This window comes from Panthera pardus, unplaced genomic scaffold (genome assembly GCF_024362965.1).
Source record: "Panthera pardus isolate Hobbes unplaced genomic scaffold, ASM2436296v1 HiC_scaffold_6, whole genome shotgun sequence".
Lineage (NCBI taxonomy): Eukaryota > Metazoa > Chordata > Mammalia > Carnivora > Felidae > Panthera > Panthera pardus.
In genome coordinates, this window is record NW_026526991.1 from 12,056,274 (window position 1) to 12,079,559 (window position 23,286).

At 40.7% G+C, this 23,286-nt stretch overlaps 1 protein-coding gene across 29 annotated transcripts in view; it reads left to right on the forward strand.

Moving 5' to 3' along the window:
* Positions 1-23,286, forward strand: part of RBFOX2 (RNA binding fox-1 homolog 2) — a 285,909-nt gene that overhangs the window by 235,563 nt on the left and 27,060 nt on the right. For 21 of the 29 annotated variants that reach the window (XM_053896029.1, XM_053896012.1, XM_053896019.1 and 18 more), the window contains 3 exons: positions 8,705-8,851; positions 11,864-11,917; positions 21,584-21,676. In XM_053896029.1, the coding sequence (XP_053752004.1) occupies positions 8,705-8,851; positions 11,864-11,917; positions 21,584-21,676 (294 nt within the window). The remainder of the gene's footprint in view (positions 1-8,704; positions 8,852-11,863; positions 11,918-21,583; positions 21,677-23,286) is intronic. The other 8 variants (XM_053896013.1, XM_053896015.1, XM_053896021.1 and 5 more) reach the window with 3 other exon arrangements.

Here is a 23,286-nt window from a genome sequence, read left to right on the forward strand (position 1 = left end):
CCAGTTTGGGATCCCACACTGCTGTTAGTTGTCATGTCTCCTTATCCCAAAATATTTTAATCATCTTCAGCTTACATCTGAAGTAGTTCCAGGCTCTAAAGAACAGGGAAAGGAAAACACTGTGTATTTACACACTTGCCGTTAGCTGATAACCATGTCTCATTTTCGAGGTCTCTGCTTTCTCTCCTGCGGCCTTTCGTGTGTGCGTTGGCTAAGGGCTGTAACGCAGGCTCTTCTTCTTGAGATACAAAGGTTATTTTGAAAGCAAAGCAATATTTGCCAAAATACTTTATACATGTCAGCTCAAAACACACATAAGCTGGGTTGCATAGACACATGACACTGTGTGGTCGTTTCATGTTACTTTTGAAAACCTCCATCTAATTTGGGGTCCTCCAAAAATGGTTTTTGTGTCTGTGTGATTTTAGGGTTATAAACCAATAAGAACAGGAGAATTACAGGACCAGGGGAATTAATAATTCTGGCAGCTAGAAAGCAGATGTCCCAATTAGTGACTAACTTAGCAGACCCACATGAACTTACTTCTAAGCCAGTTGTTCCATTTACACCACAGAAATTTCACAGGAGTTTCCGAAACCGACAGCTCTGGTTGGAAGACTGGGAGACTCTTCCCTGGACTGCCTGCCTGACCTAGTCAAGAGGAAAGACGTAACGATGTACATGTCAGGGATTTCCCTAACAAATCGCTTGCCTAACTGAACTAGAATGAATCAAAATCCTCAGGCCCCTGCACCCCAGTCATTCAGAACTACTGGCTTTTTAGCTACCTTCCCCCACTCAGTTCTTAATTGTGAGCAGACAACCCAAGAGAGCTGGATTCCTGAGGGAAGCCTACAGCGTGCAAAACAGAACGAAAAGAATCAAAAAAGAAATTGGGAATAAGAGGAACCTTTTTCTAATCCAAAACAATAACCTGTAGCCTCAGAGAGATGAAGAGAAGATACCACCATCTGCTAAACCAAGAGTGAAGTTTAAAAGAGGTGGAGAGTGGGGGATTCAGAGAAGAGCCCTTGAAATTAAAAACATGGCAACAAAATGAAAAAAATCTTTGTTGGAGGGCTGGAAGATGAGATTGAAGAAGCAGAGGTCTACCGTTACAGTCTTAATCCACAATTATAAAATCTAAAAATGTTCTGAAAATCAGGTGATTTTCCATAAATTGGCAGAACTCACAGCCTGCATATATCTTTGTCCCACTTACATGAATGCACATAAAGGAATATCACTGTCCCAAGTCTCACTGAGTTGTATTATGGTTTATACACCCATTACCTTTCTAAAATCCTAAAACTTCTGAATTCTGATATGCCTTGGCCCCAGAGTTTTCAGATAAGGAATTAAAGACCTATATCCCAGAAAATAGAAGCTAAAAGCAGAGAGATAGAAAATAAAAGAAAGCAATAAGAAAATTAAGAGGACCAATCCAAAACATCCAGTGTCTAATAATGCAAGTTCCAGAAAGACAACATGTATAGGGTTGGAGTCATCAGATAATTAAAGAAAACTTCTCGGGACTGAAGGACATTAATTTCCAACTTAAAAAAGGCCACAGAATTACCAGCCAAATAGACTAAAATAAACCCACATTAAGCTTTCCTTCTTTCTCCTATGTTCATCTGTTTCTTAAATTCCACATATGAGTGAAATCGTATGGTATTTGTCTTTCTCTGACTTATTTCACTTAGCATAATACACTCTAGTTCCATCTGTGTCATTACAAATGGCAAGATTTCATTCTTTTTCATCACTAAGTAGTATTCCATTGTGTGTATGTGTATGTGTGTGTGTACGTGTGTACACATTACATCTTTTTTATTCCTTCATCGGTCGATGGACATTTGGGCTCTTTCCATAATTTAGCTATTGTTGATAGCGCTGCTATAAACATTGGGGTGCATGTGCCCCTTCAAATCAGTATTTTTGTGTATTTTTGGTATCCCTTGGACAAAGACCTAATAGTGCAATTGTTGGGTTATAGGGTAGTTCTATTTTTAACTTGCCGAAGAAACTCTACACTGTTTTCCAGAGTAGCTGTGCCAGTTTGCATTCCCACCAACAGTGTAAGAGGGTTCCCCTTTCCCCACAGCTTCACCAACATCTGTTGTTTCCTGAGTTGTTAATTTTAGCCATTCTGACTATCTCATTGTGGTGTTGATTTGTATTTTCCTGATGATGAGCAATGTTGAGCATTTTTCATGTGTCTGTTAGCCCTATCTGTATGTCTTCTTTGAGGAAATGTCTGTTCATGTCTTCTGCCCATGTCTTTTTTTTTTTTTAATTTTTTTTTTAATGTTTATTTATTTTTGAGAGAGGCAGAGACAGAATGTGAGTGGGTTAGGGGCAGAGAGAGAGGGAGACACAACCCAAAGCAGGCTCCAGGCTCCGAGCCATCAGCACAGAGCCCAATGCGGGGCTCGAACTCACAGAGCTGTGAGATCATGACCTGAGCTGAAGTCAGATGCTTAACCGACTGAGCCACCCAGGCACCCCTCTTTTGCCCATGTCTTAACTGGATTATTTTTTGGGGTGTTAAGTTTGACAAGTTCTCTATAGATTTTTGGATACTATCCCTTTATCCAACATTCATAGGGGAAGGGAAGGAAAAATAAGATAACAGAGAGGGAGGCAAACCATAAGAGACTCTTAACTACAGAGAACGAACGAGGGTTGCTGGAGGGGTGGTTGGCAGGAGATGGGCTAAATGGGTGATGGGCATTAAGGAGGGCATCAGTTGGGATGAACACTGGGTTTTATGTGTAAGTTGTGAATCTCACTGGGTTCTACTCCTGAAACCAGTACTACACTATATGGTAACTAATGTGAATTTAAGTAAAATCTTGGGAAAAATAAATAAGCAATCAATCAATCAGCCAACCAACCAGCCAACCAACCCACCCACCCACCTTAAAGCATACCACTATGAAATTTTAGAACACTAGACACACTGGACAGGCTCCAAACCAGAGAGAATGGGGAGAAAGAACACCTTCGGATTTCTGAACAGCAGCACTGGAAACTACACAACAGTTGAGAGTTGCCTTCAGAGTTCTAAAGGAATTTTTTCCAACCTCCAATTCTATACCCAGTCAAACAATCATTAAAATGGGTTGATTCAGTAGATGTTCTCAGACATGAATCAGATTCTCAAGAAATTTACTGTGCTGAATTAAGTTTTCTCTTTTCCTCTGCCTCCCTATCAGCCTCACATAGGCAAAAATAAGAAATGAAGTCCTCTCAGAAAACAAAAGGAAAAATAAATTTTGAAGAAAATGGGTAATCCATAAATTTTATTCCTGAATTAATCAAAACCTTCCTTACTATCTTGGATTACATGTTAAGTGTTACTCCGATAGAGACTTGGGCAGTAATACTTCATCTTGTATTGCCCACAACTCTCTTCCAGGCCATACCAGCACATTTGTTCACAGTGTATAGTAAGATTTATTTCCATTGTTTCATAGAGAAGTCAGAAAATCTGTTTCGTAGTTACAAGAATTTGAAAAGTGTGAGTTAATCAAACCAAAACGTTTTTAGTTCTCATTTCTAGATTGCGGCTTTGAGACTTAAAAATCTCGCTCGCTCTTCAGTATAAAAAGCCCTGTGCTGGGGCGCCTGGGTGGCGCAGTCGGTTAAGCGTCCGACTTCAGCCAGGTCACGATCTTGCGGTCCGTGAGTCCGTGAGTTCGAGCCCCGCGTCAGGCTCTGGGCTGATGGCTCGGAGCCTGGAGCCTGTTTCCGATTCTGTGTCTCCCTCTCTCTCTGCCCCTCCCCCGCTCATGCTGTGTCTCTCTCTGTCCCAAAAATAAATAAAAAACGTTGAAAAAAAAAAATTAAAAAAAAAAAAAAAAAAAAAAAAAAAGCCCTGTGCTCCTGTGCGGTATATACAGACAGCCAGACCCCACTGGAGCAGCTGGGTTGTTTAAAGAGTAGATATGTAGACGGTAGTCCCAGGAGGGTGCCAGCAGTGCCGCTGCCAGCCCTCGCTGTGAACTCTCAGGGCACAGACTCTAGCCCCTTCTGTTTTCATCCTCTGCCCAGTGAATAAATTAGGTCAGAAAATGACCACAGAAGGGAAGAACAGAACCTTGGGAGGTTGGTTGTACAGTCAAGAGAGCTGCTCAGTAGCTAACAGTAGAAAATAAAGCAAACTGGGGCGCCTGGGTGGCTCAGTCGGTGAAGCGTCCGACTGCGGCTCAGGTCACGATCTCGCGGTCCGTGAGTTCGAGCCCCGCGTCAGGCTCTGGGCTGATGGCTCAGAGCCTGGAGCCTGCTTCCGATTCTGTGTCTCCTTATCTCTCTGCCCCTCCCCCGTTCATGCTCGGTCTCTCTCTGTCTCAAAAATAAATAAACGTTAAAAAAAAAAATTAAAAAAAAAAAGAAAATAAAGCAAACTAACGTGTACACTGAGGTTTTTCTCAGAGCAGTTCAGTTGTCCACTTTTCACAAAGATACAGCCTAAAAAGTGTCACTTTTTCTCTCTGATTTGTCTGTTTCAACAATTAGTAGTTGATATTGAGGTAACTTAATGTTAAGGATGTCAAATGGGAAGTATGTGGCTTAATTACATTCAATGTACATTTCCTACTCCTTTGTCCACTGTATACAGAAATCTGCTTTTCAGCCCCTTTGAGTATCAGTTTGGTAGTGTGCCATTGCAGGTTTTCTTTCCTCTTGCCTTTACTCCCTTCGTGGGCTGACCTGCTTCTCTTCCCTCAAGATCGAGAATACGTGTCACTCTTGTATAGCTTTCCCTGTCCCTTACCCTCCTGCCTGCCTCTAGCCCCGAGGAAGTCTTGCTCCTCCAGGTGAGGGCGCTGAGAAAGAGAGTGGGATCCACAAGTGCTCTCCCTTCTAATGAGAAGAAGAGTGCAGGTGTCGTGCTGGCCAGGATGATACTTAGTACGTGAAAGTCCGCCACCTAGTTCTCAGTTCCTGCTCTGCCACTTAATGTGTGACCTTGGGCACCTACTTAATCTTTCTGTGCCTTACTTTCTGCCTCTGTCAATTGGGATAATAATAGTGCCTGCTGCATAGATTATTGTGAGGATTAGAAAAGACAGTACATGACATAGTAGTGAAGAGCATGTATTCGGGGGCCAAACTCCCTGTGTTTGAATCCCTAATCCACTGCTCAGGCGGTCTTTGTGTTTCTCAGATTCCTCATCTGAAAAGTGGGGTAAAAAAACGGCACCACCCAAAGAAATGCTTGGGTGTCTCAGCCAATTGAGCGTCTGACTTGATTTCGGCTCAGGTCATGATCCCAGGGCTGTGGGATTGAGCCCCATGAGAGAAGATTCTCTCTCTCTCTCTCTCTCTCTCCCTCTCCCTCCCTCTCCCCCCCCTTCCTCTCCCTCCCTCTCTCCCCCCCCCCCCACTTGCACTCTTCCAGTCTCTCTCTCAAATTAAAAAAAAAAAAAGGATCTCCTACATTCTCGTGTTTACAAAAATGCCATGTTAGGGTCGTTGCAAGCATTACATGAATTAAAATACATAAAATGTAGGCCAGTGTCTGGCAAATAGTAAACACTATGTAAGTATTAACTATTGTTAAAAGGCTTACAGAAGAGTCTATCCTATAGTATGCACTCAAGAAATAGTTGCTATTTAACAAGGAGTTCCCATTTTTCAACAAAGTTCTGTAAGTGGAAAGCAGATTTAAAGAGAAGAAAGCAAATTAAAGCCACCATATAATGCCACTGCCTTCCACCAGGATAGTCACAATGAAAAGGACGATACTAAGCACAACTAGAATTTTTGCAGCTATCCACAGTTAGTATAAGTTAGTACAGCCACTTGGGAAAACGTGTGTTAAGGCTGAACTTACACATGTCCTTAACCCAGCAAATCCTGGATGCATATGCACCCAACAGAAATGGCTGTTTGTGCGCACCAAAAGACAAGAATGTCACAAGAATATTTATAGGAACGTTATCCTTAATAGCCAAAAACTGGAAGCAGCTCGAATAAGTCCTGTATGTTTATAAAATAGATGAATAGATGAATTACAATAATGTGTGTATGTGTATTACACAGAATAAACGAAGGCAAACAAAAGAGTACATGCTGTGTAGTTCCTTTTCTTTCTTCCTTCTTTTCTTTCTCTCTTTTCTCTTCTTTCCTTTCCTTTCCTCTTTTCCTTTCCTTTCCTTTCCTTTCCTTTCCTTTCCTCTCCTCTCCTCTCCTCTCCTCTCCTCTCCTCTCCTCTCCCCTTTTCTTTTTTCTTTCGTTTTCTTTTCTTTTCTTTTTACTTTTCTTTTCTTTCTTATCTTTCACAGCCAAACTAATCTATGGAGTTAGAAGTCAGGGCAGTGAGTCCCTTTCACAAGGGGACAGTGACTGGAATGCTCCTGGTGTTCTGTTGGCTTGATCTGGTTTGATGGTTACATGCTTGTATATTCTTTGTGAAATTTCATTCATGCTTATGATTTGTGCATTTGTATCTATGTATGTTAAACTTCAGTTTTAAAATTTATATTAAATCAGAAGACTTAAGAATTTTGGAAATGTTAATTTCTCAACTTGCCAAATGTCCCTGAAATTAAAGACTTTATATTTTTTTAAAATGTGGGTATGAACTACAAGGCCAGAAAATTATCCAGTCTGACCTCTAATCTTCTTCTTAAATTGTGTCTTCAAGGCTGTAAAAACGTTAAGTAACAAATACCTTGGGCAACATACTTTGAAATAATCATTCGTTTTCATTTCGTCTGCCACCTCACATATATATTACAGATTACCTGAATTACATGTAGATGTTATATATAAAACTTTGGTTTGGAGCTAGAGTCCATCTTTTCGGCTTTTATCAGAGTGAAACACTGACACCCTGCAGATAAGATCTGGTGGTTTTAAAGTTTGATTGAAGGGGCACCTGGGTGTCTCAGTTGGTTAAGCGTCCAACTTCAGCTCAGGTCATGATCTCGCAGTGCGTGAGTTCAAGCCCCATGTCGGGCTCTGTGCTGATGCTCAGAGCCTGGAGCCTGCTTTGGATTCTGTGTCTCCCTCTCTCTCTGCCCTTCCCCCCACTCGTGCTTTGTCTCTCTCGCTCTCTCAAAAATAAATAAACATTAAAAAAAAGTTTTAAGTTAGATTGAAGAAATAGTTTTATGGGCTCCAGCTGTGAGATGTAAGAGGCAAGTCTGAAGGTGCTTGAATGAGCATTAGTCGTAATTGATGCTCATGCTTATTGCTTTGGTGTCCGTGATGCCGTTTTAGCAACTTAGTGAATTTCATCTTTGAAATGGAATTTGTTTTGTTTAGTCTGCATTGTGCCCAGATTGGTGATTGAAAACCTTACACTTTCGCAGAACATTGCTTCATGGCCCTTCCCTTTTCTGCTATTTTTATATTACATGAATCATTGCATATTTAAGCCATCTGCAAGGCCTGAATGGAATGAGATAAAAGCTGCCATCACTTAGATTGACAGTTGAAAAGCTGGCATTTATTCCACGTTTATTCCTGATTATCTTTTATATTTTAAAGTCTCGAACTTCATTTCAAGTTGGTTGGTAATGTCTCTGAGCCAAAAGTATCTGTGATTCACAGTTTCTTTTACTTGAACATTGGGTCAAAGGGAGGGGATCTGTTCTGCGTCACTCAGAAGAATCTGTTAGGGACTCAGTTGTAACTCACTTGAGATAATAAGAACAGCGAGTTCCACTCTCGTTTTAAAAGTATGTTGGTTTCATCAGCACAGCGAGCCCTCCAGTTTGGCAGACACTTCATAGGGAATAGTAAAAACACAAGGTTCCTAAATTGCCAGATGAATACTTCAGAATAAATGTGTTTTGAATACCTAGAATGTATCACACCCGTTAGATAATGGTCAAAAGTATTTCTCAGCATAGCCACTTTTTCAAGGATTTATCGGGGGGAAAATGTCTGGGGTGTTGCTTTAAAAGAGATTGAGGATTAAAAGCGCACACCACGCTTGTACACACTGACCCAGCGCTTACCCGCGTCTAGTAGGTTACGCAGGGCCCGCAAAGCCTGTCCCGGCAGATTTTGTATAGTGGGGCTTTGCTCTGGGCTGCAGGAGCTTGGGGTCCCCGTGCTGACGTCAGCTGGAATCACCTGGATCGGGAGGAGCGTGCGGATTGGGTTCCTTCAGGTTGAAACCAAATGCCTGCTGTCATTAGGTGTCTCCTCTTTGTGAATGTTATACTTTGGTGACCCGGTAGTCATAAACTCTGGAACTCATAGAGGGAACGAAACATGAAAATACTCCCCTGTTTCCTGAAACGATAGACCAAAAACGCAGTGATCACCTCAGCTAAGTATAACAGACTCTTCATTTTCAAAATGGAAAGATTTCAGACATGGAAAACTCTACTAAGAATCAAAGACTAATGGTACGGTTTTTATGTCTTTCCTACCTAACGGATCTCCATGTGATCTTGGGCATTAGTATTTAGTATTTCTGTTCAGCATTTTGGTTTTCTCCCATTTCACTAATGTACTGTAAATACTCAAAAGACCTAAATTTTCTTTGTAAACTATAGCAGTTTGAACATAGGTAACATTTTGATTCGGTTTTTTTCCCCTCTGAAGGGACAACTTGTAATTTTTGCTTAAAGATTGTTTGAGAACGACTGGGTCTGGGAATGTTCGTTATTTTACACAATTCTTGTGAAGTAATCATATTTCTTTTCCACTCAACGTTGTCTGTTTCTTTGCTTAGCAGACAGAAGGGGGCGCACAGACAGACGGCCAGCAGTCACAGACACAAAGTAGTGAGAACTCAGAGAGCAAATCTACCCCGAAACGGCTGCATGTCTCTAATATTCCCTTCCGCTTCCGGGACCCCGACCTCCGACAGATGTTTGGGGTAAGTCTCTGAAGTCCCTTTGTGGGTTTACAATGACAATTTAATGTGATCCGCCAGGCGTGTTATAAGTCATCAGGACCTTAGGATAAGACTGCAGACAGATTGAGGTAAATCAGTGTTTCCATCAGTCTTCAGGAATTTCCGTCACCTAGTGCCATCACTCCTGTCATCCTAGACAATGGCTGTGCAGGTTCTCACATACACAAGGCGACCGTGCAACCCGGTTTGCCCGGGACCAAGGGGTTTTGTGGGACGTGAGCCATTCAGTATTAAAATCAGGAAAGAGACAGGAATCCTTACCTTTCAGAGTGTTACGAGCTCAACGACTTAATGTTTGGGAAGCAGAAAGTACCTGTGTTTTGCTTTTACTTCCTCGCTCATAACTCAACAGCGTCAAGACCAATGTCTAAAAATCAGGAGTAGGGGGTTGGTTTGCTCCCTCTGACGTGTTCTTCCAGCCACTCGCTTCCTCCCGGAATCGCCATCATGAAGACAAAGTAGAATAGCAAAGATTTCAGTTGTTGGAAAGTGAATGGCTGCTGGAAATCTTCGGGTTTTTTCTGGGCTCATGTGTTGTTGCCTGCTTTAATTCGAGCAGGCTCTTAACTTGACGTAGGAGTGAGAGCTCATGGTTTAAAAAAAACCTTTGCTGTTGTAGCTGCACGGTGCTTTGGCAGAAAAGCAGGTGCCCCGCTTGAAGTCTCGGCTGTGGCCTCTTCGTGGTGACAAGACCCTGGAGCACAGTTTTGTCACTGACCGCTGAGTACCTGGAGTATTTTCTACACTGAAGCCAAGGCCAGCGTTGAGATTTAATAACGTTCTTGAAGTACTTGACGAACCTTTTTAGAGAAAATGGTAGCCAGCTGTTCATCTCCACAGAAAAGAGAGCAACAGAAACCATAAAGGGCAGCGTAAAGAATTTAGGTTATATTTAAGAGGAAGTTTCCCAGGAGTATGAGTTCTCTAGTGGACTCTACTGAAGGTTCTCTACTGAACAGAAATAATACGGAATCCTAGTCTCTGGAGATCGGTGAAAATGGAGTATATTCTCATGTGCTGCAAGCGTGTTTTCTCTGGAGTCAGAAAAATTGTGTGCGTTAAAGAGCTGCCTAGGCCGGTTATCACTAGGCCGGTGATTTCTTGAGATGTGTTATCCTATACGGCTGCTAGGTGCATGTACAAAAACTTCTCCTTGCAAGGGACACCTGCTAGGGTTGCTCGGTCTTCCCCTGCCCGGTTAACAGCTGTCTCGGGAGGACAGCACTGGTAAAGAGCAGGGACTCCATGCTCCATTTTCTTAGCTCTGCAGACTTGACGAATGGCTTCCCTCAGCCTTGTTTTCCTTAGAAGGCAGCCCTCGCCAGCAGGATGGTATAAGGACGCATTAGAAAATGTAAAAGGAAGCAAACTCTAAAACACCACTCAAATCTTAGTTTTTTGGATAGTCCTAGAAGTAAAATTAAATGCCCTCCTACCCAAAATAAGACCGTTTCCTCTTTCCTTTATTTCCCTAATGTTCTATTAAGCGATGAAACTGGAATCGAGCCCAGAAGTCTTACTCTAGAAAACGTGGGCTCTTAGGACATGTTTTCTGATACAGATAGTAATGCTTCAGCCCAATAAGAAAGCATGATTTGTTTCGCTCTTTTCATTTTTTTCACACTTCCCAAAGTCTGATTCAAAATCCAGGCAACACTGGGCGCCTGGGTGGCTCAGTGGGTTAAGCCTCTGACTTCAGATCAGGTCATGATCTCATGGTCTGTGAGTTTGAGCCCCGCCTCGGGTTCTCCGCTGTCAGCACAGAGCATGTTTCAGATCTTCCGTCTTCTCTCCCTCCCTCTCCCTCTCGCGCATGTACATACACTCTCTCTTTCTCCTTTTCCAAATATTTTAAAATACGTATATTAACGTCCAAGCGACATAGATCATTGGGGTCTAGGAGTCCAGTATTCAGAGGGAGGTGTGACCGGAAAGATACCTGGAGATTTATTGCACATCTCTCCCATCAGTTCATCCGAGTATTGACTACAACAGGTAGTCTTGTCAGCTGCATGCTCTCCTCCACATAACGTCTGTGTTTTACGTATGCTCCCCTCCAGTCCCATTTAGGGAGCTAAACAGGTCTTTAGGCTTTGTGTTGTTAGTTTTGTTTCATTTCCCAAATGTTAAAATGTTTAAGGACCAAACAAAGCTATTACTTAAAATGCACTTGATAATGTTCATTGCCAAAATATTAAAATGGCAAATAAACGAAATCTGGTATAATGCCCACGAATGTTTAAGTACAATAGAAAACAGCGTGTAGTCTGTAGAAATGAGAACGTAGGTACATTTTTATTGGCTTGGACAACTGTTCATAGCATATTAACTTAAAAAATAAAAGTAATACGTGGAAACATTGCCTTAACAATATATGCCCGAGGAAAATCTGGGAAGGCTGTATACCAGCACGGGGAGATGGCAGGTTTACAGAGGATCTGCATTTTGCTTTTCCTATTTTCCTTTTTATTTATCTGTACTTTCTGACCTTTTTTTTTTTTCTTATAGCGAACATGGTTTGCTTTTATAAATTAAAAAAAAAAAAAAATAGAAGAAAAATAGCCTCCAATAGTATATCTTTCTACTTAGGATTTGCTTCTTAAAAACTGGGACATTTCGAAAAATTAAAGACGCAGTAGTTAGGAAAACCCCTAGTTCTTATCCTTGGAGAAGCATGTAATAGGGTAACACTGCGCATATCTTCTGGAAACAGCTTCTGCCATACAGAGGTGGATAATGCATGAGTGGGTGGCCTGAATAAAGAATGGGAAAGGAGACATCAGCTCAGTGATAAGGAAAAATCAGAACCCAGTATTGGGACCTACCAACAAATAGAAAGTAACATGGAAGTCGTATAAGAAGTGAAAAGAAAAGGAAAAGAAAAAGAAAAAAAAGATTCCTTTTTCAGGAGAAAATACAGTGTGTGGGTAAAAAGCTGACCGTGAATAAATGTTTTTATTTTTGTCTCTGCAGCAGTTTGGCAAAATCCTAGATGTAGAAATAATCTTTAATGAACGTGGTTCTAAGGTAAGCTCCCTCTCCGCATTAAGTGTGCTTGGTTCCTTTGTAGTTTTGTTTTAAATAGTAAGTAACCAGAAAACTAAAGCTGTTTCTCAAGCCTACAGAAAGTATCCCAAGTTATCTGGCTTGGATTAGATTATCTCTAAAAATAAGCTACCACATGGCCAAACTTTATTCTAGTACTTCCTCTGGGGGAGTGAGGGGGGAGAGGAAGAGAAGTGTGGGGAGGAGGGCAGCGGTGAGGAGGGTCGGGGTAGGAGACACCAGCCCTTTATTAGACCGAAATTGCCCTAACCTGCTTATTTTTAAGGAAGAGAGAGAACACTTAAGTGAAATTCTGTATGAGAATTCTAGTGTGCATTCTACCAGAACAACCCGGCTTTCAAAAATCAGACTTCGAAATGACAGACTTAGGACAAATGTGATATTTCAGCCATTTGGTTGGCTTCCTCTCTCTTTGGAATAAATTTGACAAGGCGTAAATATAGGGAGTAGTGACTCAGAAATTCGTGGTAAGCTGATTTCCCCCTTTGAGTTCTACAGATAGGCAAACTTTGGGATGTAGAACCCCTTTAGTGACAGATATAGTAAGTTCAGTTTTTTGCATAAGGATGCCGTTAGTAACAGTGCACCATTCGCTATAGGTACTCTAAATGTGTTCTGTAGGAGAACTGAACATTTTAATACAAACTTGTTTCCCCCTTGTCATTTATTTACCATTTTAAATTTCCCAATCTATATGATGTAGAATTTCCATGCACTAAAATAAGCAGCAGTGATTTTAGGAATGGGGGAATGATGAAGTCTTACAGTGGTGTTGTGAAAAAATGTTTAATGAACTGAATTTCAGAAAGTTTCATTTGACAGTTTTCTTCCTCCTCAACAAGTGAAATGCACCCCACAGGCACAACCAGCTGCGACCAAGCTTGTGAATATTTACGTTGCTATGTTCACTTCTACGTGCATTTTTAGGATAGAACAATCTTTGAGTTAATTTTTCATTTGTTTATCTCTTCCTGAACTTTGAAAATAGCCCTTGGCTATAGTTTTATCTCGAAGAATGTAACTTAAGTAAAGTTAAATAAAACAAATAAATGAGTTAATATTTACCTCTTCAATTTCCTACTCCAAATCCACCGTACCTTGGGAATTAATAGCATATATCTGCAGAGTCATATATATACCTCTGCCCCTCTAAACGAACACCAATGTATATACTGTTCTAATGCTCCTGATTATTATTCCCTGTATAGAACGCATCGACACTGGTAGTGTTTAATTCTGACTATAATTATTGTTAATCATTAAAGAGGTAATTATACTCTAAGCTTCCAGTTTTCAGTTAAAACAAAAAAGATTAATATGCCTATGCAGAACTTTCTCCAGCACTTAACTTGGTAAGTATTTTTAAAGTGAAATCTGTTCAACCTATAGCCAGTAAAACTGTTGATGCTTGTAATTTCTTCACAGTGGATTTCTATTCCTTTGTTGTATAGTTTGCTTGTATTTTTTGTGACCTTTTTAGATACAGGGTGGAAAAATGACAGTGGTTCAGATATGTATCATAAGTACGTGAAGATTATATGCCACGCTGCTTACCCAAAGTCGTAGGTTAAATGTTTGTAGTTTTAAGTGTATGCACTTAAACTGTTTCTAACTAGACTCCAACAACCCGAAGCCCAATATGATTTCATCAGGTATTGGGAACTTGCTCCTTACCAAGAAAATAATTTGATTGAATTCTTGTGAAGCAAAGGAAATTGATCTTTCTTAAGGCTTCTTTCATTGACTTCAAAGGTTTGCCTACTACCCAAAATTGTTTAATTTACCCAATTCAATTGCTTCTCCCCTGTAATTTTCATTTTTAAAGGACACAAGCCTTCCTTTCTCTTTGGGGAATCTAAAAGCCTTCTCTCCGTTCGATGCTGTGTCCTCACTGCCCCTTTTTCTTTGGGCTGCTGACGAGTAGACAGTGTACTTAATTGGTAATTGTTCTTAAAGCACAGAAGGCACAATTGCCTGGGTCTGCCTTTAAGGACACTTACAAAACCTGTCTTCATCCTTTGCCCGACTTCTTAGCTGTCACCTAAAGTTCTTTGCTGCAGTAGGTTCCCCAGAACTGTTCAGATACTTGTTAACAGAGATTTATTTTGGAGTCAAAACCTAGGTACCTCTTCCGGATCCACCTGACATAAATTAATGAGTACTTTTCTTTCTGTAAATAAAGTTTATTTTCTCATTTCCTTTTTGTTTGTGGTTGACTATAAAATTACAACATGCCTTGAAAGGAACCGGAGATAAGGAGATTTAAGTGGTCCTATTGTGCAGTTAAGAGTTGCTCAGTCTTTTTATGAGTGCTTTTCTGTACACAAATGAGCTTTATTAATTTTTTTTTTTGAAGCAGTAATGGAAAAACGAGTCACAAAATAATTCTGAGATCAGCGATACTTACATGTCAAACAGTTATCAGTGGAACAATTAAATAACCACAGGCCTCCAAAACAAAAAGCAACTCTTTACCATATCTTCTTCTCTATAATGAGACTGTCAGCCTACGGTTTGAGAACATACCTATTTCCAGACATAAGTGAGCACTGCCGCGTTGCCTCGCCCATCCCCTCCCTGCCTTGTCAACATCCTCCTTCTTCAGCTTGCCTGCAAACATGATTTCTTCGTTGTTGAGTATTTTCCTTTTTTCTTCTTCGACCTTCATATTCTGGATCAGTTTGCCTAGATTATGGAATGAACGTGTATCGCTTACATTCATACACGTACAGAAATATATGCATACATTATTTCACGTGATTTAAAAAAAATATATTTGTTAACTCCGTACTCCTTTGTAAGCGCATAAAGTCAGCCGTATGTAATTTTCTGTGATTGACTAAAACAAAGGGGACTCTCCTTTGAAATCGTTCGATTAGGGTATATGGTAAAAATGCTACCCCTGCCCCAAAAATGAATACACTCAACTAGAATCTACAAAATGATTATACTGCTTTGTATAACATTGTTGATTCTCCACAGGTCACCAGTCATAACAAAGTATTACTTTGACAAACAGTAGAAACACGATATATTGGTAGAGTGGCCAGAGTTCTGGCTTATCTAGGATAGTCCCAGTCTATACTTGTTGTCTTCGTGTAATTATTACTAGTGTCCCCTTTCTCCCTCAGAGTGTTCCAGTTTGAACAACAAATCGTATTGCCCCTCCCCATATAGATTCTTCGAGTAACAGCTTTTAAAAAGCTCCCTTTTCAAAACCGTTATGAAGGAAAAACATGATTTTTAGTGACTAGACAAGAGAACAGACATAAATCATTAAGAGAGCATGGTGCTCACTACTATTCTCATGCCTTTTTTCTCACTCGATCTTCGATAGAACTCTAAAGAACGCATTGCATTCTTTAACCTGACGTTGCGTTCTCTGCTGGATACTTTCAGTGACTGAGAACGTGTTGGTTTTCAAAAAAAATGGTTTTACGTTTTTATTTAAAGTACAGGTAGTTAGCACATAGTGTGATATTAGTGTCGGGTGTACAATACAGTGATTCAGCACTTCCACGGGTGCTCGTCACGACAGGTGCGCTCCTTAATCCCTGTCACCTGTTTCTCCCACCGCCCCCCTCCCCTGTGATAGCCATCACTTGGTTCTTGATAGTTAAGAATCTCTTTCTTGATTTGTGTCTCTCTCTCTCTCTCTCTCTCTCTCTCCTTTTTTTCCCTTTGCTCCTTTGTTTCTCAAACTCCACATATGAGTGAGATCATATGGTATTTGTCTTTCTCTGACTTACTCAGACTTCCCACCATTCTGTTCGTTATCACCCAGCCCCGTAACGGTCTGATAATTACCAGGCTTACTAAGTAAAGAAATACACACATTCTAAAATTTTTTTTTAATGTTTTTATTTATTTTTGAGACAGAGACAGAGCATGAGCAGGGGAGGGGCAGAGAGAGAGGGAGACACAGAATCGGAAGCAGGCTCCAGGCTCTGAGCTGTCAGCACAGAGCCCGACACGGGGCTTGAACTCACGGACTGTGAGATCATGACCTGAGCTGAAGTCGGACCCCTAACCGACTGAACCACCCAGGCGCCCCAGAAATACACACATTCTCATGTTTATACTTTCCATAAAGTTTGGTCGGCATACTTTTGGTATAGTTGTGGCTTGAAGGGCCATGTGTCGTAACTGCTAAACGTAGGAGCTCTTTACTTGTGCAAACAGTGCCAATTATTAAGTTCACTAAAGGACACAAAATAGAGCGCAGCGACAATTACTGAGATTTCCAGCAAGTTTTTAGCTAACGTGTTCTCATTACTTCTCTCAGGTGGATTTCTGGAATGATGGGATCTTGATTTGGGTTAGGCTTCGGTTTAGGCTGGAGTCAGGGAAGATAAAACCTCTAATCCCATCCCCAGACACAAGTAACGTGCTGTAATTTCTTGCCTGTTTCCCTGGATTTTAATTTCATGCAAAGGGAAATTATTCATTTCTTTCAAAATATGATCAAAAGACTGTCTTTGAAATTGTACTAACTAGGCCTTTGCTTTTCAGTAAAATTTGATAGGCGAAATGGTTTTCATTATACTTAAAACTGAGTTAACAGTGCATGTATTTCCAAAGGGCTTAGTTTGTTTTCTTTTGTTACCATCTTATGGGTTTTAGTTTTATTTTTCTTTCATTTATTTTGTTTAACTTCTGTGTTCTGGCCATACCCAGGAGAACGTCTGCTTTTGATTTCTCCCTTAAAACTTACATGGTAAATTTTTCTTTCTCATTCTTCTGAGATGGAAAAACTCAAAGATTATCCACATTTAAGAATATTTTGACAGTGCTCGTCCTGTGGCTTGTTATTTATTGCAGCCTGAGGCCAGGCTAAAAAGGTGGCGGTTACTCGGCTCCTGTCGGCCCTTGATGATAAGTGGGCGTGATAAGTGTGTGTCACTTCAGCAGAAGTTTTGACCTCAGCAGAAGTTTTGACCACAGCCGTACTCCCTCCCTCCCGAGAAATACACCATTCCTGAGTTTTCAAAAGACAGCTAAGATAGCTGGTAAATCACTAACAGAACACTGATATATTTAAATTATTAACACAGAAAAACTTTGGGAACTGAGAGGTGTAGGTTATACAGGATAGAGCGTAGAGACCTGCGTCGTCCAGCAGAAGTGGCCATACTGAACGCTTGGAACATGGCGTCTAAATTCAGATCTGCTTTTAGTGTAGAATACACACTGCTCTCAAAGACTGACCAGAAAAAAAGGAATATTGAACATCTCACTGATGTTTTTGTATTGATGTCATGTCGAAATGGTAGCATGTTGCATATAGGTTGTCTTGAATAAAAATACGTTACTGAAATTGCTTTCATATTTTTTTTTTACTTTTTTAATGTGCCTAGGGGAATATTTAGAATTACATACTGACTTGGGTTATATTTCTGTCTGATAGCACTGGTATAGACAAACATGTCGACATCATTATTTTTTTTTTAATTAAAAACAGAAGTCTACTAAAAGTTTACTTTTTGTTTATCTGGTTTCTGTCTTCTTAAACCTGAAGTATTCACTCTTGTGAAGAATTTGAGATTAAATCTCAGTTCGACTTTGTGGCTGTTCTGACTGGTCATTATGTGTTCCTGATTGATACATTATATAATCACTTTGAAGCTCTTCTAAGGAAGAAGTGTTAGGTTTAGACATAATTTTATTAAGTTTTTTCTTTTCAAAGCAAGAGACCCAAGACTTAATGTGAATTAGATTTCCGAGAATGAAGGGACATTAAAACATAATTTCATTTAAGCATATTTTCCTGTTAGTAATTTTGTAAGCCTGGATAATCTGTGAATATCTTTAACTCAATTCCTGGCACATTTTCAAAACTGAAATTTTACTGAAGGAATGGTACGTTAAATTTTTTTTCTCAAGCAGGGTGCCTGGATGGTTCAGTCGGTTAAACGTCCGACTTCGGCTCAGGTCATGATCTCACAGTTCGTAGGTTCGATCCCCATGTCACGCTCTGTGCTGACAGCACAGAGCCCATTTCCGATCCTCTGTCCCCTCTCTCTCTGCCCCTCCCCGACTCATGCTCTCTCAAAACTAAATAAACTTCTAAAAAGTTTTTTTCAAGCTTTGAGTTAACATCTTTGAAACCAAATTGTAGTTAAGTTGATGGAAGATCACCTCTCTAAAGTTTCAGCATGAGAGGAAAGTATTAAAGAACAGTGCTCTAAAAATACTGTTTATACTTCTTACCTCCCTAATCACGGACTTCTGAGAGGTATATTTCCTATTGCTTCTGAACAAAGTATCACAAAGTCTGTGGCTTAAAAACACAGACATGTATTATCTTACAGTTCTGGAGGTCAAGGTGTTACAGGGCTGCATTCTTTCGGGCGGCTCTAAGGAATAATCCACTCCTTGCCTTTTCCAGCTTCTGGAGGCGACCCGCATTCCTTGACCTATAGCCCCACTTCGATCTTCAAAGCCAAAAATGGCCAGTCCAGTCTTTCTCAGGCTGCTACACTCTGTCTGATTCTGGCCCCCATCTTCCCCTCTTTAATTTAGAAGCACCCATTTAATTTAATTTAGTGATTACATTGGGCTCACCTGAATAATCCAGGATAATCTCCCTATCTCAAGATCATTAATTGAATCACATCTGCAAAATCCCTTTTGCCAGGTAAGGTAGTAACATTCACAAGTTCCAGGGATTAGGGCGTGGACAACTTTGAGTGGGGGGCATTATTCTGCCTGCCACAAAGCCTGTTTATCTACAAAGGAAAGAAAGAAATCTTACCTCTGCTTCGTATCAGGAAGTCCCAAAGTATCAGCAACCTCCTCCTTTAGTCTAGGTAAAGACGCTTGTGAAGATTGCTTTATTTTTACATTTTTGGTATCTAGATGAGCATTTCCTTTGGAATATAAGCACTTTTCTTTATAAGACATTTGAAAGTGAAATTTTGTTCCAGAATATTAAAGTCATTATTGAGAAAATCTTAACACAAGCAGACTTTGATGTTAAACGTTGTCATTTGCTGGCTGTAAAACGTCCGTGCTCGTGACACCACCCTGCGTTCTTGTGGATGTTATTACATCACAGGTGTCCCATCAACACAATACAGAGAGGAGGATCACAGAACACATTTAGCAATTAGATTTGAAAAAGGAAACTACAAGGATTTTAAGACTCGGGTCGTTTAGTTAATAGGATACTGAACTTTGGTTTCAAAGCTTAATTTCTCCTTTTCTTCCCATTAGCTGTAGGAAGAAGGCCTTGTTGATGCTTGGGTACTTAACACAGTTTGACGGTCTGTCTTTATGTTAAAAGTAAAACCAACAGATTGGTCCTTTCTACCCCCGGTTGTATTTAAAAGACAAGTCTGTGAGTGTGTGGGTGTGAAGATACAGTCATAATGCTAACGCTAAAAACCTAGGTAGTAGTCTCCACATCATCTGTTTTCCAGCTACTGACGTATAATTTATTAACTTAACCCAAGGGGCATATGACGTTTGAGACTCTGAGGATCCGTTGGAATACAGTTTTAATACTACTGCAGTGTGATAGAAAACCTCCTCACTGTGACCTTTCTTGCAAGGTTTTTTTTCTGTTGGAGGACTCTCCAGGATTGGAGAGCTGGCTTCCTGTGTTCAGCAGATGCCAGTGTGATGACAAACCGTGCTGTCACTTAGGAACTCGAGATCCAACACGACACCTCCAGTTGTTGATGTGGCTATAACACATTTGTATCAAAATGTGTTTCTGAAAGTGTGTTTCCATTGATATTTTCAGCATACTTACATCTTTAAGGAAAGTATTAATTAACCCCATAGTACCTCGGTACATAGAACGTTTTCTGTCAGCTCAGCTTTGCATTTTCTAGAGTATTTGTGGTGATATCCAAATTACAGGCAGAGATAACCCACTGGGATCCTCCGTGGATCACCACCCAACCATAGAATCAGAACGCAAAGTAATCAGAGCCTTCAAAATGACGGGAGTTGCTTTTGTGAAATCTTTTTTTTTTTTTTTAATTTTTTGACATATTTGTTTATTTTGAGAGAGAACAAGCCGGGGAAGAGCAGAGAGGGAGAGAGAACCCAAGCAGGCTCTGCATCATCCACGCACAGAACCCGACACAGGGCTCAATCCCATGAACCGCAAGATCATGACTTGAGCGTAAATCAAGAGGCAGACGCTTAACTGACTGAGCCACCCGGTGCCCCAGCTTTCGTAAAATCTTACAGAACAATGCATACCATTTACCATCCCAGATAAGAACCTGTTTTATATGTATATGGAAATGCTCATCATGGAGAACAGCAGAGCTTCAGTAAAAATAAATAACAAATGAAGGGTTCCAGGTTGTCCTACTGTGGAATGTTCAAAGAATGCCAGAGGGACAGTGAAGCTGTTGAGAAATTAGCACTTTCCCAAAAAATCCTAAGAATTTACTACTCACAGATGTAAATAGCTTGAGAGAAGGTGATAGTTACAGAGTGGAAAGATAAGGACAGAGTGCCTAGGAGGCAACGGATACAGTGCTTGATGAGAGAGTCACGTAAGTATATCGTGAATCCTGGTGATTTTGACGGAGAATTTTCAGATAAATGTGAACATAGGAGTAAGTGGGTTGACCCCCTGGCTCCTGGTTTGTCTACTTAATGAAGAAAAGCTCCATATAATTTATTTGTGTACAGTGCACAAATAAATTAATTCTAACTCTGAGTAGCAGCTGCATTGCTGTTTTATGGTATTCTTTTCGTGGCGAATAGTGTACAACTGATGTCACTAACCTAGATCTCATTCCCACTGCCTTTTGATTATTCCTTTTTTCCCCTCTATACGGAAAATCACTAATACATTCAGTAGCAGATGTCAGCTTCAACAAATGTATAATTTAGGCAGATTTGGATAAGCTCTTTTCTGGAACTCAGCTGAACCTATTTTTACTCTGAGTGCCAGTCATAATTGACTGCCCCCTGCTTAGTGATATTTTCATTAGCTTAGATGAACACAGGTGCTCTCGTCTTCCACACCCAGTACCTACAGAATTGTAGACCGAGACTATTTTTTCAATTATTCTGGCCCCAGAGGAATTGTGGTGATACAAGCAACAGGCAAAGTGGGGCTAGAATGATGAGCTCTCCTAAAAAAAAATCTCTTTATACAGCGAATGCCCCTAAATATAAGGTTTCATGGAGAAGCTGCTGGGGAATGGCAGACTTAATTATGTGATTTTGTTTTTAGTATTACGTAAAGGGACGTGTGTATTAACAGCATGAATTGAAAGAGAAAGAACACTTAAAAAAAAAAAAAAAGTTCAGATTCTTGGTGAAATGGTTTGACCCGAGTAACTCTAAACCTTAATTTTGGTCTGGCCTCACATGCTTTATGTTTTACTTTATTATTGTTACTGTTGTTAATTACATTATCATTATTATTGTTGTTGTTGCCATTATTATTACTATGATTATTACTACTACTACTGCTACAGTTCTTTATTCTTTTATTGGATTTAATTTCCCTTCACAAAATATGCATGGGCCAAAAATGTGACTAGTACTGCCAATGTGGGTTTCATACTGTGATATTTTTTCTCTGTTTACCAAGAGATCAGTATTTCAATATAACGATACGCATGTTTTCCCCCCTTCTCCCGCTGCATGCAGGGATTCGGGTTCGTAACTTTCGAGAATAGTGCTGATGCAGACAGGGCCAGGGAGAAATTACACGGCACCGTGGTAGAGGGCCGTAAAATCGAGGTGCATGTCTTCAATAATTCAATTTCCGGTTTATATTTTTATTTCTCTCTTTCGTGTACTGCCCCCCTTATTTCACATTCGGAACCCTGTCTCGTTGTCTGTGTGTCTGCACACACGTGTATGTGTGTACGTGTCTCTCTGTCCTTCACCTTCTTGCACTAAAATGTGTACAAATAACCCTTCTACCCTCCTTCCCTCAGTTTTCAGTTGTGCGGGGGTTTTCATTTTGATTTACTTGTGTGCGTGTCTATGTGTATTTGTTTTTCATTTACTTTTTTCCTCCGAAATGTTCATCCTTCTGCTCTCTTGATTTTTTTCCTTTGCTTCAGTTTGCGAGACTCCATGTGAATACCTGTGATCAGGCCAAAACGAAACTAACTTTGTAAATGTCTAAAAACAATCCAGCTTACGACATTGTGTCCTGTATTGAATCAAAGATCCAGCCAGTATCCCCTTGTCAGGAGGCCAGTTCGCCTCCATGAGCGTGTGATAAGGAATTTAGAAGACCTTAGAGGTTGTGGGGGCGGGGGAGAAAGAACCCAAATCTCATGGGGTTTTTGAATATATTTAATGTCAAGAACGTCAACCACGAATGGATAAAATCCTCCGACCGAGGCTTTGACGGCTGCCACCTGGTGTTCACCAGCCCTTTTGAACAACGCAGTGAAGGTTAACTGGCCCCTTTCCCCTTGCCCAGTTTTTTAAAGTATTGAAATATAAAAGCCACCATTTTGAGTAAGATGTCTGCATATTTTGCTTTCTCCCTCCCTTTCCAATGGTTTAGCATTTAGGGCCCTTCACTTGACTCCCTCTTTCCATGGTAACTATACACAATGCTGGCGATGGTGCCCGTGGGCGGTAAGTGAAACAAAGCACTAGAGAAGAAGCTTTTTAAATTGTTAATTACAAAACAATTAAATAAGAAAGAAAAAGTCCATCTGCCATCTCACATTAACACTACAAAATGTGATTTGACTTGTTCCTCTCCCTTTTCCTTTCCCCTTTTTATTTTCAATGCTGTTGAGTAATGCCGCCTGGACTTTGGATGTACATATTGTTTGTAGCAGTCTGAGCTGTTTGATTACTGACGTCATGGTGATTTTTTTCCCCCTTGCACATCTTACTCAGAGTTCCTGAACTCCAAGTTTGGCTGGTTTTATTAATGCACTCCCTGCCCCTACTTCCTTTCCTCTTCCCCAGACCTCTGTTTGTAGCTCTGACTGTCCTCTCCTTGCCCTTGACAGCTCTCTTTCCTGCCCATGATACCCCTCCCCGCCCCCACTCTCTCTTTTCTTTCCCCCTCCCCTGCCTTGCTGTGTTCTCTCTCCCCGAGTTCGGCTCCCATCCTTCTCCCTCGGCCGCTCCCTGCCCCTTCCCTCTGTTCCCTGCAGCTGCTGGGTCTTTGCTGACCGGTGGTTTCTGATTGGTTCTGGCCATTTTCCTGTTAGTGCTTGGGTGCTTTCTGCTCTAGCAGCTAGTGTCCGCTCTGACCCCCTTCTAATCCTTGTCTGTAAGAACCTCGCTCTCCACTCTCTCCCTTCTTTCCAAAACTGATTGTTTTTTCTTTCTTTTATTTGTGTGTGTGTGTTTTAACTGCATGCTCTCAGTCT